Raw genomic sequence first — 13,152 nt, 5'->3', positions numbered from 1 at the left:
TGCTGAGGAATCGAACCCAAAGCCTCATGCATGCAAAGCAAGCATTCTTACCACTGAGCCACCTTCCCAGCCCCTGAATATTGGAGTCTTTATTATACAGTTAACAGGCTGCAGGCCACCAGTTGTTACAAAGATCTGCAGTACACAAATACACATAACACAGCTAGGAAACATGCTAAAGAGGAAAGATATGAACAAAAACAATACCAACAAGCCAATTCAGCTCCATTGGAGAGCTGAATTGGGATGCCATGATGTCTGGAGACAAGCCCGGAGACAGGACACAGGATTACACAGACACACATGGCATGGAGTCCAGGCCTATATAGGTCCACACGGGGCAGATCCTCAGGAAATTCCAAGTCCCAGGCAGTGAACTGACAGATTCAGTAATCTATCAGCCAAGTGCCTGCTCCTGCCTCCAATGGTCTGGGCATGCCCATTACCTTGGAGGCAGGTGATGGGTGAGGGAGGAGTTTCCTTCTCCCATCATGAAGACAAGATGCCAGACCCTACCATCCACCATGTGGCCAATATGACGCTGGCCAGACCTGGCCTCCTTACTTCACAAGCAGTAGGGTTATTTGTCTACCAAGGGTATGGACCCAAGTTCAAATCTTGCCAATTTCTTTTTCCTTTTTTTTTTTTTTTTTTTTTTAACTTTAGAATTATCAATGCATGGCTCTATTTCCAGTTACTTGAGAAGCAGGCAGGGATTGCCAGTCCTGGCCAAAAGAGGGTAAAATTCCATCTCTACAAATCATCTGATTGTGATAGTTCCTGACTGTAATCCTGATTCCTGGGCAACTCCGCAGTAAGATTTCAGTCTGAGGCCTTCTCTGGCAAAAAGTGCAAACCCCTCTTTGGAAAATAACTAAAGCAAAACAGGATTGGGATTCAGGACTCCAAACTCCAGTACTGCCAAACCAACAAACAAACCAATTCCAGGCTGGGTGCCGGTGGCTCATGCATGTAATCCTAACTACTAAGGAGGCTGAGATCTGAGGATTGAGGTTCAAAGCCAGCCTGGGCAGTTAAGTCCATGAGGCTCTTATCTCCAATAAACCACTAGAAAATCAGAAGTGGTGCTGTGGCTCAAGTAGTAGAGCGCTCGCCTTGAGCTGAAGAGTGCTGGGACAGCGTCCAAGCCCCGCGACTGACCAAAAAACAAAAACAACCTCACACACAAAAAAAGCAATTTCACAACCTGGAATTTAAATATTTTAAAAAATTTCCTCGCAGGTACTTTTCCACTCTACAATCCTATAATTTATCGGCATTTCCATTGTAGTGGGGAGGTGCAGTGAGACCACTCAGTCCACAGTGAAAATGTAAAAAGATTTTATTGAGTGAAAAGTGCTGATCTGCCAGGACTGCACCTGGAGTTAGGATCCCAGGAAACAGCCCTGAGGGCCAGTCCATATTGGCTTTTAAGCATTTTGGGCTAGGGCGGGGAAAGGGGGAGTCTAGGTGTTGGTTTTAGCCAATGATTGTTACAAGAAATTCACACCTGAAGTTTAAATTTCCGCCAAGGTTTTGCTGGTGGGAAGCAGGGGAATAGAACAAAGGGTGGTGATAGTTCAGCTGGTTAGGGCTGGCATTGCTCAGAAAATAGCAAAAGCAGAGTTAGAGTTACAGAGTTAGAGTTAGAGTTACTGGCTAAAATAGCTAGTTACCAGGGAAGTCTTATCTACAGCATACTTACATTTATATCTTAAAATCATTCATTATCCATTTTACACAATCCAAGTCAAATATTCCGTCTTTACTTCCTCCACCATATCACCATCTCATCTTACACTCTTCCCACTCCAGAAGCTCTTTTTTTTCCCCATAAAAATACTTCCCAATTGTTTAACTTGTACTTCTTTGTGGGCAAGCATCTCATTTACCCACAGTTCTCCTTAAATATGCCTTCCACATTGATTTGAATAATCTATACCAATCTGGACAACAAAATCTGAGTTCAGGTTAGAATGGTCTGAAATTGTGCTAAATACAGCTTCCTTGCCAGGCCCGGATTCAGTGACAACCCGGCCGGCCTTGCAAAATTCGTTTAACAAGTAGTGAACAATTTCAAAGTTAGCCAAGCCAGGCAAAACCTGGCCTGTACTCTACCTTAACCAGATGCCACGAACTCTACCACGAAGCCATGCGCTTTAAAAGGAGCGCTCACGCTTAATGACGCTTACCCCACTCTTCTCTCCCCCACTTGTTTTCATTGTTTTCTTTCCATGGCTAAGTAGCCGAAGCTGGCCTAGAACTTGGTATCCTCGATTTCTGCCTCCTAAATGCAAGGATTACAGGCCTGTCTCAGAATAACACTGGGCTTCGATGCGATCCTCAATTGAATAACAAGATCAAGGAAAGCAGAACCGCTTTTGAACAACCTCATTCAAAGATAACAGGTAACCGGATGACAGAAAGAAGGCGCAGAACTAGAGGTGAGCCCTGAATCATTTGAGAACCAAAGACAGATTCCCCTGGTGGCCCAGTCACGCTTGACGTCGCGTAAACGTCTTGACTTACTGCCGCCTCCGCCCACCGTTCTACAGCCCCGCCCACAGGCCAAGAGCCTGTCAGGCCCGACGCAAGCCTCCCGGCCCCGCCCACCCTGCCGACAGTCCATCCGGTCCGTAGGTGCGCTCACACGCACTGGGGGAAGTAGAGACCGCGCTCCCGAAGCAGCACAGCGTCGCAGATCCTGTAAGCCCACTGCCTAGCAACTTCGGTTCATCTTGTGTCGTGAGGCTCCCATTTCAGATTCCCGTGATAGCTTGAATCACGATTAAATTGAGCTCCGTCCCTTGACGTTTACGACACCAGGGAAGGAGGGCTTTCCAGGCGCGGGACTTCCGCCTTGTCTCGCGGTAGGTGCAGAGCTTGTTGCCGTAGCCAATCGGAGGCTAGGTAGTGTCGCAGCAGCCAATTAGAAACGCAGGGATCACTAGCAATTTTGCTGTTGCCTCCTGAGTTCCTCTCAGCAACTCAATTCAATCCGTCTCCATCGCGTCTTTGTGAGGCTGATATTGGGAATAAGAGGCCATGAGGCAGGGCCAAAAGTGTAGGCCGATCCAGGGCAGGCCGATGGATTTCTGGATATGGTTTCTAGAGCTGATGAGGGTACACCGAGAAAGGGACTGGTGGCGGGGTGGGGGTGGGGGGGTTGGATGAAATGCAGTGTCCAAGAACCAGGGAAGAAAGCATGGAGGCGTAAGTAATTCACTGAGGTGCGAATCTTTCCCTTATGTTTTGTCCTGTAGGTGGTGATGGGGAGATCACGTAGTCGCGTGTGGCAGCGTAAGATTCCAGAGGAGTTTGGATGAGGATGCGCCGAATCTTATTTCAGTGGCGGATCCTTCTCTGAAAGACGTTTCGGCACCGTTTGGGAATGAGGCCAGCGGGGTAAGGCACTTGGGGATCTGGGAAGCTGCGGTGCCCTGGGAAATGGTGCGGCGTTGATTGCTTTCAGGATTGACAAGGTTTTACAGCAGCGTCTCATTTAAACCCCTTAAATTTACACGCTGAGACTTCAGTTTTGATAGAAATAAGAAAAGGGGTCAACTTATTTTGTGTTTGGCAAAGAGACTCAGCAAATTAACTGGCCTTTTTTCTCCCTGCATAATGTTAGAAGCCACTTAAATAGTCGTGTTGGTCACTTTTTCATAACTTCCTCTAGCTTTGTAGAACAAGATTATTTCTTTTTCTCTTTATTTTGTTTAGATCCAGTTTAAAATATTACTGTCAAGGTATTACACCTGCTTTTCATAGTGATGATTCTACCTTAATGAAATTAACAGCGTTTACTTGTGTCTCGTTAATAGGCACAGGGCTAAGAATAATCGTGGGATGCCCACGGCAAATGCTTTGCATATATAGGCGAGATAGGGATGTGGGTTGGAATACTTTTCTAATACTCCTCCAATTAACATGAATTGAGAAAAAGTTACATTTTTTAACAGTTTTTGAGAAATCGAATCCAGGGCCTCATGCATGCAAGGCAAGAGCTCTACCACTGAGCCACCTTCCCAGCCCTTTTTAACAGTTTTATTGAGAGTTGGAATATCAAACAGCAGGTACTCAGACAATTGGCAATGGTCACCACAGTCAGTATTTTGCAGTGCTGGGGATGGAAGCCAGGACCCTGTACACGCTAGGCCAGCTCTGTACCACACTGAACTTTATTATATATTGTATTGGTCAGTCCTGGGGCCTGGATGTTGTTCATTAGCTCCTTTGCTCAATGCTAGGGCTCTACCACTTTGTGGTACATCTCCACTTCCAATTTTCTGGTGGTTAATTGGAGATTAGAGTCTCATGGACTTCCTTGCCTGGGATGGCTTTGAGTCATTACAACTCAGCCTCCTCAGTAGCTAGGATTACAGATTCCCAACTCAGCCTCCCAAGTGGAAGTAGGACTTGGCCGATTTCTGAATGTTTTCATTGTGCTATAAAGAAACCAATTCTTGATAGCTAGCCCTCCCTCTCTCTGGTCCCTAGAAACAGCTAATTTGCATTCTGTGTGGATTTGCCTGTTCTGTGTTCCTCACATAAAATGGAATCAGAGTTTAGCAAAATTGTAGCATATCCATCAGGTGGTTTACATTTACTTTTTTTTCCTGTCCCTAGGGCTTGAATTCTGAGCCTGGGCACTATCCTTAAGGCTTTTGTGCTCAAGGACAGTACTCTACCACTTGAGCCACAGCTCCACTTGTGGTTTTCTGGTGGATAATTAGGGATTAGAGTCTTAGGGACATTCCTGCCCAGGCTGTTTTTGAAATGTGATCCTCAGATCTCAGCCTCCTGAGTAGCTAATTACAGATGAGAGATACCAGTTCCTGGCTATTAACCTTTCTGTTGCTTTTTTTGTGTGGGGGCAGGTACTGGGGCTCTTTCTTGAGCCATGTTTTCAGTCCTACTTTGGCTTATTAGCATTTATTGTCTGTTATGAATGATATTATGAACATTGGTTTACAAGTTTTTGTGTGGACCTGTTTTCTTTATTGTATACCTAAATGAGATTTGCTAGGTTGTATGGTAACTAAGTTAGCGAGCACTTCCAGATTATTTTCCAAAACAGAGTGAACTGTTTTACCTTCTCACCAGCATGATGAGAATTCAAATTTTCACCATATGGATGAGAGTTAACTGGGCCACGTTTTCATTGGTATGAAATGGTGTCAGTGTAGTAGCCACTTTTTTGTTAAGGATGCAGAAGTGTGAGGGAAACCTGTTAGAAGGTGCTCTTTGAGTTTAGAGACAGTAGCTTAAGATGAATTTCTTTTTTTGGGGAGGGGGGGCTGGTCCTGGGGCTTAAACTCAGCGCCTGGATGCTGTACCTGAGCCCCTTTGTGCTCAAGGTTAGTGCCCTACACTTGAGCTACAATGCCACTTCTGGCTTTTTTGAGTAGTTTATTGGAGATAAGGGTCTCACAGGGACTTTTCTCCCCAGGCTGGCTTCAAACCATGATCCTCAGATCTCCTGAATAGCTCCTTCTCCTGAGTAACTAGGATTACAGCCAGGAGTCACTGGCACATGGCAAGATGAATTTTTTTTGTTGGTGGTGGTCATGGGGCTTGAATTCTGGACTTGGGGGCTGTCCCTCAACTCTTCAGCTCAAGGCTAGCGCTCTACCACTTGAGCCACAGAACCACTTCTGGTTTTCTGGTGGTTTATCAGAGATAAGAGTCTCATGGACATTCCTGCCCCCGCTGGCTGTGAACCTCCCATCATCAAATCTCAGCCTCCTGAGTAGTTAGGATTACAGGCTTGAGCCACCGGCACCTGGCTGCAAAATGGAATTTTTGATGTTTAAGAAAACTATGCATGGGTTGGGAATGTGGCTTAGTGGTACAGTGCTTGTCTAGCATTCATGAAGCCCTGGGTTAGATTACTCAATACCACATAAACAGAAAAAGCTGGAAGTGGTGCTGTGGTTCAAGTGGTAGAGTGCTAGCCTAGAGCAAAAGCAGTTTAGGGATAGTGCTCAGGGTCTGAGTTCAAGCGGCAGGACTGGCAAAAAATAAACAAACAAAAACACCATGCATTTGAAATTAGAGGGTGTAAGGGGAAAAGTTGGGTTTGGATATAGTATTCAAATCCCATGTGAGTTATGACCATTAAAATACTTTTTAAGTGGTTACTACTTGAAGAGTAGTTTTAAAGTTGCAGTTGAGCCTAAGCTAATGGACTGTTGTTAAAATGGGTTCAAAGGTAACTTAACCTGCTAAGAAGCTGATACAGGAGGGAAGAGAGCTAGTTCAACATCTGCAGTGATGGCTCTTTTCTGCTTAATTGAATTCTTTCTCAGTGTAGGCTTTTACGTTTTAATTGCAAATGAGTAACCAAGAACTGCTCTTAGGTAGAAAAAAATTCTTAAAAGACCCAATGAGTAGAAACTACTGGATTACTTTACAGAAGCCAGAAAGGAGGGTTACGGTGTATGTGTGGATGTCACTGCTCTAGATACTTAAGTAGTAATGCAATCTTTGTGCCTTTTAAGATTCTCAAGTTGATTATTTGGTTACATCCTTGCTTTGTATTTTTGCGTGTGTGCCAGTCCTGGGGCTTCAACTGTCTTTGAGCTTTTGTGCTTAAGGTTAGTGCTCTACCACTTGAGCCACTTGAAATCCTCAGATCTCAGCTTCCTCAGTAAATAGCAAGCATTACAGGTATGAGCCACCAGCACCAGCAGCATCTTTGCTGTGTGTGTGTGTGTGTGTGTGTGTGTGTGTGTGTGTGTGTGTGTGTGTGTGTGTGTGTGTGTGTGTGTGTGTGTGTGTGTGTGTGTGTGTGTGTGTGTGTGTGTGTGTGTGTGTGTGTGTGTGTTTGATGGGGCTTTAACTCAGGGCCTGTGCATTGTCCCTGAGCTCTACTACTTTGAGCCACAATGCCACTTCATTATTTAGAAACCTCATGTCCGATGATTAAACCTTTCACTGCTGTTCACATAATGAACTGTTGTGATTACCAGATACTTAAATGAGGATATGTGAACTTTACAAAACCTAGTGTTATTAGAAGACATTGACCTTTGCACAAAATGACTTAAAAGAAAATATCTCTTTTTCAGAAATTATACTCTTGGAAATATCTGGACAAGATAACACAGATCTTGGAAGGTAATGGTTTGAAATATGCAGAAAAGGTAGTATACCTTTCTGTTTTAGAGCTACTAAGTATTCCTGGAACTTTAGCATTGACTTGAAAATGGACAGTTCTCTCAGTAAAAAAGATGACTAAAAAAAAGGCTTTAGTGAAATCCAAATCAGTCTTATGTATAGAAGTGTTGTTAAACTGGTCACATGGGAAAGAATAATGACAATGTTTATTGACCAGTTAATATATGCCAAGCATTGTGCAAAGCTTACTACACCGGGAGAAGTTTTGTTGTTTTTTTTGTTTTGTTTTGTTATATTTTTAACAGGTTATTTCTTACTATAACCCTGTGAAGGCAGACATGGACTTTGAAAGCTTTGAGGTTTAAATTTGTGTTGTCCTGAATCTTTTTAGTTAATTTATAAGTTGTACAGTTTGCTTTTTGGGTATGAATATGGAGTGACCCTCTAGTAGTCAATACTATAAGGCCGGTCAACGTTGGCTTGTGGTTGTATTCCCAACTTCTTGAGAGGTGGAGATTGAGAGAATTGAATTTCAAGGCTAGTGAGGGGTGGCACGTCCCAATCAATCCAGGTCTGGTGATGCATACCTATATGGGCAGTAGGTAGGAAGGCTGTAATCTGAGGCTGGCCCCAGGAAAAAAATTGAAATCCTACTGAGAAGATGTTTTAAAAAGAGAAAAAAAAAAAAGTTTAAAACACTCACTGTCTCAGTTGTGTGAGTTTGGGTGGTTCTGGCTCAGGGAGATTCAGTCCCTGACTGATAATACTGAGGGAGAGGAGGACATTAACTTCCAGGCTTACTTGGCAAGCTTTGCTTCCTTTCTGGCTATTATCTGTAGAATTTAATTCTTTGCATGTATACTTTTTCATAGTCTGACTGTATTAAAAAAAAAAAATAACAGCAGCTAGCTTCCTTTAGAGAGAAAGATTGATCCAAACAAACTGTCAAGATGAAAACTTGTCTTTTAAAAGTTGCTCTTGGTACATTGTAAGAGAGAAACTAACTTCAAAGGTGTGAATACTCACCCTTGAAATAGAGGTAGCAGTTCCAATCTATTACATTCAAGGATTTAGTGTTTAACTCAAGTAAATTTAGAAGTAAAGCAGTTCCAATTTATTAAAGAATTTAGTATTTAACGCAAGTAAATCAGAAGTAATGGTTCCCATCTGTCGTCTTTCTCCACCCCCCTGTCGTGGGGCTTGAACTCTGGGCCTGCACGCTGTCTCTCAGCTCTTCAGCTCTTGGCTAATGCTGTATCACTTGAGCCACAGCACCACTTCTGGTTTTCTGGTGGTTTATTGGAGATAAAAGTCTCATGGACTTTCCTACCAGAACTGGGGACTGGCTGTGTGCCATGATCATCAGATCTCAGCCTCCTGAGTAGGTGGGATTACAGACTTGAGACATCTGTACCTGGCTAACAGTCCTTTTTCTAAGATGTATAATTTATTTTTGGTCTACATAGATGTAGATATAGGTGTTATATAATTGATATGATTTTCCTTTTGTGAAGTTTCTAGAAAATGAGAAAATTTATTTTAGTTAGAATTGTACCTTGATAGTTCTGAGGTAGTAGAGAAGCTAATTTGAACTAGAATTATTGCTATAAATTGGGTATCCCTTTAGGTATTTTTTGGGATGCCACTATATTGCCAGGATTAAATTTCTGTTAAGAGTTGTTCAAGTGTATCACCAAAGAAATATTTGCTCCATGAAGCATAGGGCAAATAAATGTGTAGCTATTCAGCAACATGGAAACACTTTGTTCTTTTCCCCAAAGGCCTGATTTTTATTTACCATAATTAAATATTGCCTTATTTTCTTTCTGTTGCTTATTTCCCAGTCTTTGAGGTTTTGCCTTTGAGATCAAAATATATACCATGTCAAGCAATCAGAATGCCACTAGTAGAATGTATGTAGTGCTAGAGACTTACATTTTGTCTTTTCCTTTTATCACTATTCTTCCGTTTCCTTGCTAGGAGAAACAATGCTCCCTTTCTCTTTTGAAGTAGTAGTTTCCTTCTGAAACCTTGTCTAATTAAAAAAGCATTAAACAGTTTTATAATAAAGTGTAGTGACCCTTTCCATGTCAGGCCTGATGTTGAGAAGTTACCTCAAGATGACATGAATTTACTTGAAATAAACTTTTGTGTTTTTTTTTTAGTGTTGGTCTTGGGCTTGAGCTCAGGACCTTGGGGAGTGTCCTTGAGCTTCTTTAGCTCAAGTCTAGCACTCTACCACAGTACCACTTCTGACTTTTTTTTTTTTCAATTTTTTTTGGGGGGTCCGATCGTGGGGCCTGAACTCTGGGCCTGAGCACTGTCCCTCAGCTCTTCAGCTCAAGGCTAGCGCTCTACCACTTGAGCCACAGGACCACTTCCGGCTTTTTTCTTTTTGCTTATGTGGTGCTGAGGAATCGAACCCAGGGCCTCTGGAATGCAAGGCAAGCGCTCTACCACTTAGCCAACTTCCCAGCCCTAAAGTGATATTCTTTTTTTTTTTTTTTTGTTTTTTTTCGGGGGGTCCAGTCATGGGGCCTGAACTCTGGGCCTGGGCGCTGTCCCTCAGCTCTTCAGCTCAAGGCTACCGCTCTACCACTTGAGCCACAGCACCACTTCCGGCTTTTTTCTTTTTGCTTATGTGGTGCTGAGGAATCGAACCCAGGGCCTCTGGCATGCAAGGCAAGTGCTCTACCACTGAGCCACCTTCCCAGCCCCTAAAGTGATACTCTTAATGGAGCTAAGATGTCTTTTTTTTGGGGGGGGGGGGGGTCCGGTCGTGGGGCCTGAACTCTGGGCCTGGGCTCTGACCCTCAGCTTTTCAGCTCAAGGCTAGCGTTCTACCACTTGAGCCACAGCGCCACTTCCAGCTTTTTTCTTTTTGCTTATGTGGTGCTGCTGAGGAATCGAACCCAGGGCTTCATGCATGCAAGGCAAGCGCTATACCACTGAGCCACCTTCCCAGCCCTTCTGACTTTTTCTGAATAGTTTGTTGGAGATGAATCTCTTGGACCTTTACTGCTTGAGCTGGCTTTGAACCTTGATCCTCAAGTGTCAGCCTCCTGAACAGCATGAGTTACTACATGCATGAGCCTGTAATCTTCAAATGCTTGAAATAAATAAGCACCTGTATTGAAATAAACTTTGGGGTGTTTGTGTCTGTGCTGGTCCTGGGGCTTGAACTCAGGCCTGGGTGCTCTTCTGAGCCTTTGTGCAAGGGCTAGCACTCATCCATTTGAGCTATAGCTCTACTTCTTGGCTTTTGGGTTGTTCATTGGAAATAAGTCTCACAGACTTTACTGCCCACTCTGGCTTTGAACCACAGTTCTCAGATCTTAGCCTCTTGAGTAGCTAGAATTAGGCCTTAGCCACTGGCGCCCAGCAAAAGACCCTTTCTTAATCAGTTATTTTTTTCCACTAATAGTAAAATCTGAGATCTTATGTATTCTATATTATACAATTAAAACATTAAAATATACACTTGCTAGATAATAAAGAACTAACGCGATGAAAAAAACCATTAGTAGAGCTTCAAAATGAGAAAGTATAAATGTCCAATGATTAAGCTTTTCCACTGCTGTTCACATCATGATTTGTTGTGATTAATGTATGTGGATGAGGACATTATAGGAAAAGGAAATCATGAGATTTAATTATATAATGTAATTTTAGTGATTTGCCTGTCTGAATGTTTTTCTGTTCCAGGAATAAAATTGAAAAGTATTTTCTTAGAAAGCATCATCAGTCAAATTTTTGATCAGGAATTTGAAGATGTATATAATAAGGTAAGAGCTTTATTTGGTCAATGGAAAGTTGATATTTACTAGAGAATAAGATGATTAATAGATTAGATTTTAGAAATGCAATTTGCAAAGATCAAAAAGTCCTCTTCCCTTAAAAATAATGATACAATCCTTTTTTTTTTTTTTTTTTGCCAGTTGTGGGGCCTGAACTCAGCCTGGGTGCTGTCCCTTAGCTCTTCAGCTCAAGGCAAGCACTCTACCACTTGAGCCAGAGCGCCACTTCTGGATTTTCTGCATGCAAGGCAAGCACTCTACCACGGAGCCACTTTCCCAGACCCATGATACAAACTTTTTAGTCCCTGAAATTGGTAAAAAATCATGACTCCTAAATATACCAGGGAATAATAGTCCTATCAACTGAGAGCAATAATAGGAAGGAACAATATTGGAAAGAAGAGGAAGCTGGGAATCAGAATACAGTTCTATCACTAATTAGGCATGTTTGAGACATTTTTCAAATTTGATTTTATATATAGATATGTATATATATATATATCTAATAACCTTTGTAAGTTTGTTGTGTATGTATGATTTATTATGACAGTACTAGGGCTTGAACTCAGGGCCTTATGCCTTCTCTTAGCATTTTGGCTTAAGGCTGGTAGTCTGCTTGAGCCACACCTCCACTTCCAGCTGCTTGCTGGTAATTGGAGTTAAGAGTCTTGAATTTGTCTGCTCAGCCTGGCTGTGAACCTTGATTCTTAAATCATAGGTTCCTGAGTAGCTAGGCTCCCTACCTATATTATATTTTTGTATTTTTTTATTCCTTAAATTTATACAAACCTAAAAGTTGGTTTTGAAGCCCTTATGCAAAGATTTATGAAACATTTAAAAAAAAAAATATAAGGGCTGGGAAGGTGGCTAAGTGGTAGAGCGCTTGCCTTGCATGCATGAGGCCCTGCGTTCGATTCCTCAGCACCACATAAAAAGAAAAAAGCCAGAAGTGGCGCTGTGGCTCAAGTGGTAGAGCACTAGCCTTGAGCTGAAGAGCTGAGGGACAGTGCCCAGGCCCAGAGTTCAGGCCCCATGACCGGACCCCCCCCCCCCCCCAAAAGAACCAAAACAATAAAACACTGAATGGCAGTCTCTGTCTAGCTAAACACGCTATTAAGTGGCAAATGGCATTGCTATTACTATTTGTGCTTTGTGATGGTTGTAATTCAGTGGTTTGTTGGTTTTTTCTTTGTTTTCGTAGATCTTGGGGCTTGAACTCTGGGCCCAGGTGTTGTCCCTGAGCTCTTCAGTTCAAGGCTAGCTAGCACTCTACAACTTGAGCCATAGTGCCACTTTCAGTTTTCTGGTCATTAATTGAAGATAATAGTCTCATGGACTTTCCTTCCCCAGGCTGGCTTTGAACCACGATCCTCAGATCTCAGCTTCCTCAGTAGCTAGGATTACAGGTGTGAGCCACCAGCACCTGGCTGTAATTCAGTTTTAAATAAAAAAAAATCTGAGAAAGCTTCATTTTTATTTGATCTAGGATTAGATTTGTTTAGTAGTAGTCATTAAAATACATTTAAATAATTTAAAGTAATTAATATTTGTTTGCTTTTTTTTTGTACAGGTAGTCCTGGAGTTGCAATTTTCCAACGTGTGCTTATTGATTATTGAAGACCACATGTAAACCTAGTTCTCGAACATGGTTAAAATTTCAGTATTAGCTGAAACTAGTTTGTTGTTATTTCATTAGTTTACAGATCATCATTAGTTTTATTGCCCTCTTGCTCAGATTAATCTCATGACAATTTATAAAAATGAGTAATTAAAAAAACGAGCAACAAACTTAACAGGACAGCAAAGAAATAAAAATGATACTGCAAGTAACATTGGATAATGACTACAAGTAAAACTAGGCTTGTATGAAGCAATAGTTATGAACCATATGGAAAAAAGTCTGCTTTTTTAAAAAAAATAAAATTGCTTCAACATCTTTTTCCTTTTGTTTTATTAAGTAATATAGGCGACATCAGTGTTGATAGTTTAAATTGTGCTAGTAACAAAGCTACTTATGGTTAATGAGATGCTTTCTTCTACTTTGGATTAAAGATTATAATAAAGAGCATATCTCAACTTTGGCCATAGTTCAGGGAAGGTTGGTGTTAGTTGGTGCATTGAAAGAGATAGTTGCAAGTGTGAATCAGTGTTAAATTATGTGGTGAAATTGCATGATAGTTAAGACCATATTGTGCATAATCTTGTGCAAAATCTTTGCAGGATTTGGATGTTG

At 42.0% G+C, this 13,152-nt stretch overlaps 1 protein-coding gene across 1 annotated transcript in view; it reads left to right on the top strand.

Annotated features, from left to right (window-relative positions):
* The first annotated feature begins 2,939 nt into the window (after positions 1–2,939).
* Positions 2,940–13,152, top strand: part of Sec31a (SEC31 homolog A, COPII coat complex component) — an 82,602-nt gene continuing 72,389 nt past the window's right edge. The window contains exons 1-4 of the mRNA XM_042678283.1: positions 2,940–3,123; positions 3,264–3,405; positions 7,074–7,148; positions 10,828–10,907. Coding sequence (XP_042534217.1) covers positions 10,894–10,907 — 14 coding nt within the window. The 5' untranslated portion in view covers positions 2,940–3,123; positions 3,264–3,405; positions 7,074–7,148; positions 10,828–10,893. The remainder of the gene's footprint in view (positions 3,124–3,263; positions 3,406–7,073; positions 7,149–10,827; positions 10,908–13,152) is intronic.

Source organism: Dipodomys spectabilis, unplaced genomic scaffold (assembly GCF_019054845.1).
Source record: "Dipodomys spectabilis isolate Male_0828 unplaced genomic scaffold, ASM1905484v1 ptg000043l, whole genome shotgun sequence".
Classification (NCBI taxonomy): Eukaryota; Metazoa; Chordata; class Mammalia; order Rodentia; family Heteromyidae; genus Dipodomys; species Dipodomys spectabilis.
The sequence above is the reverse complement of the archived record's forward strand: the minus strand, read 5'-3'. Positions and strand labels throughout refer to the sequence as shown.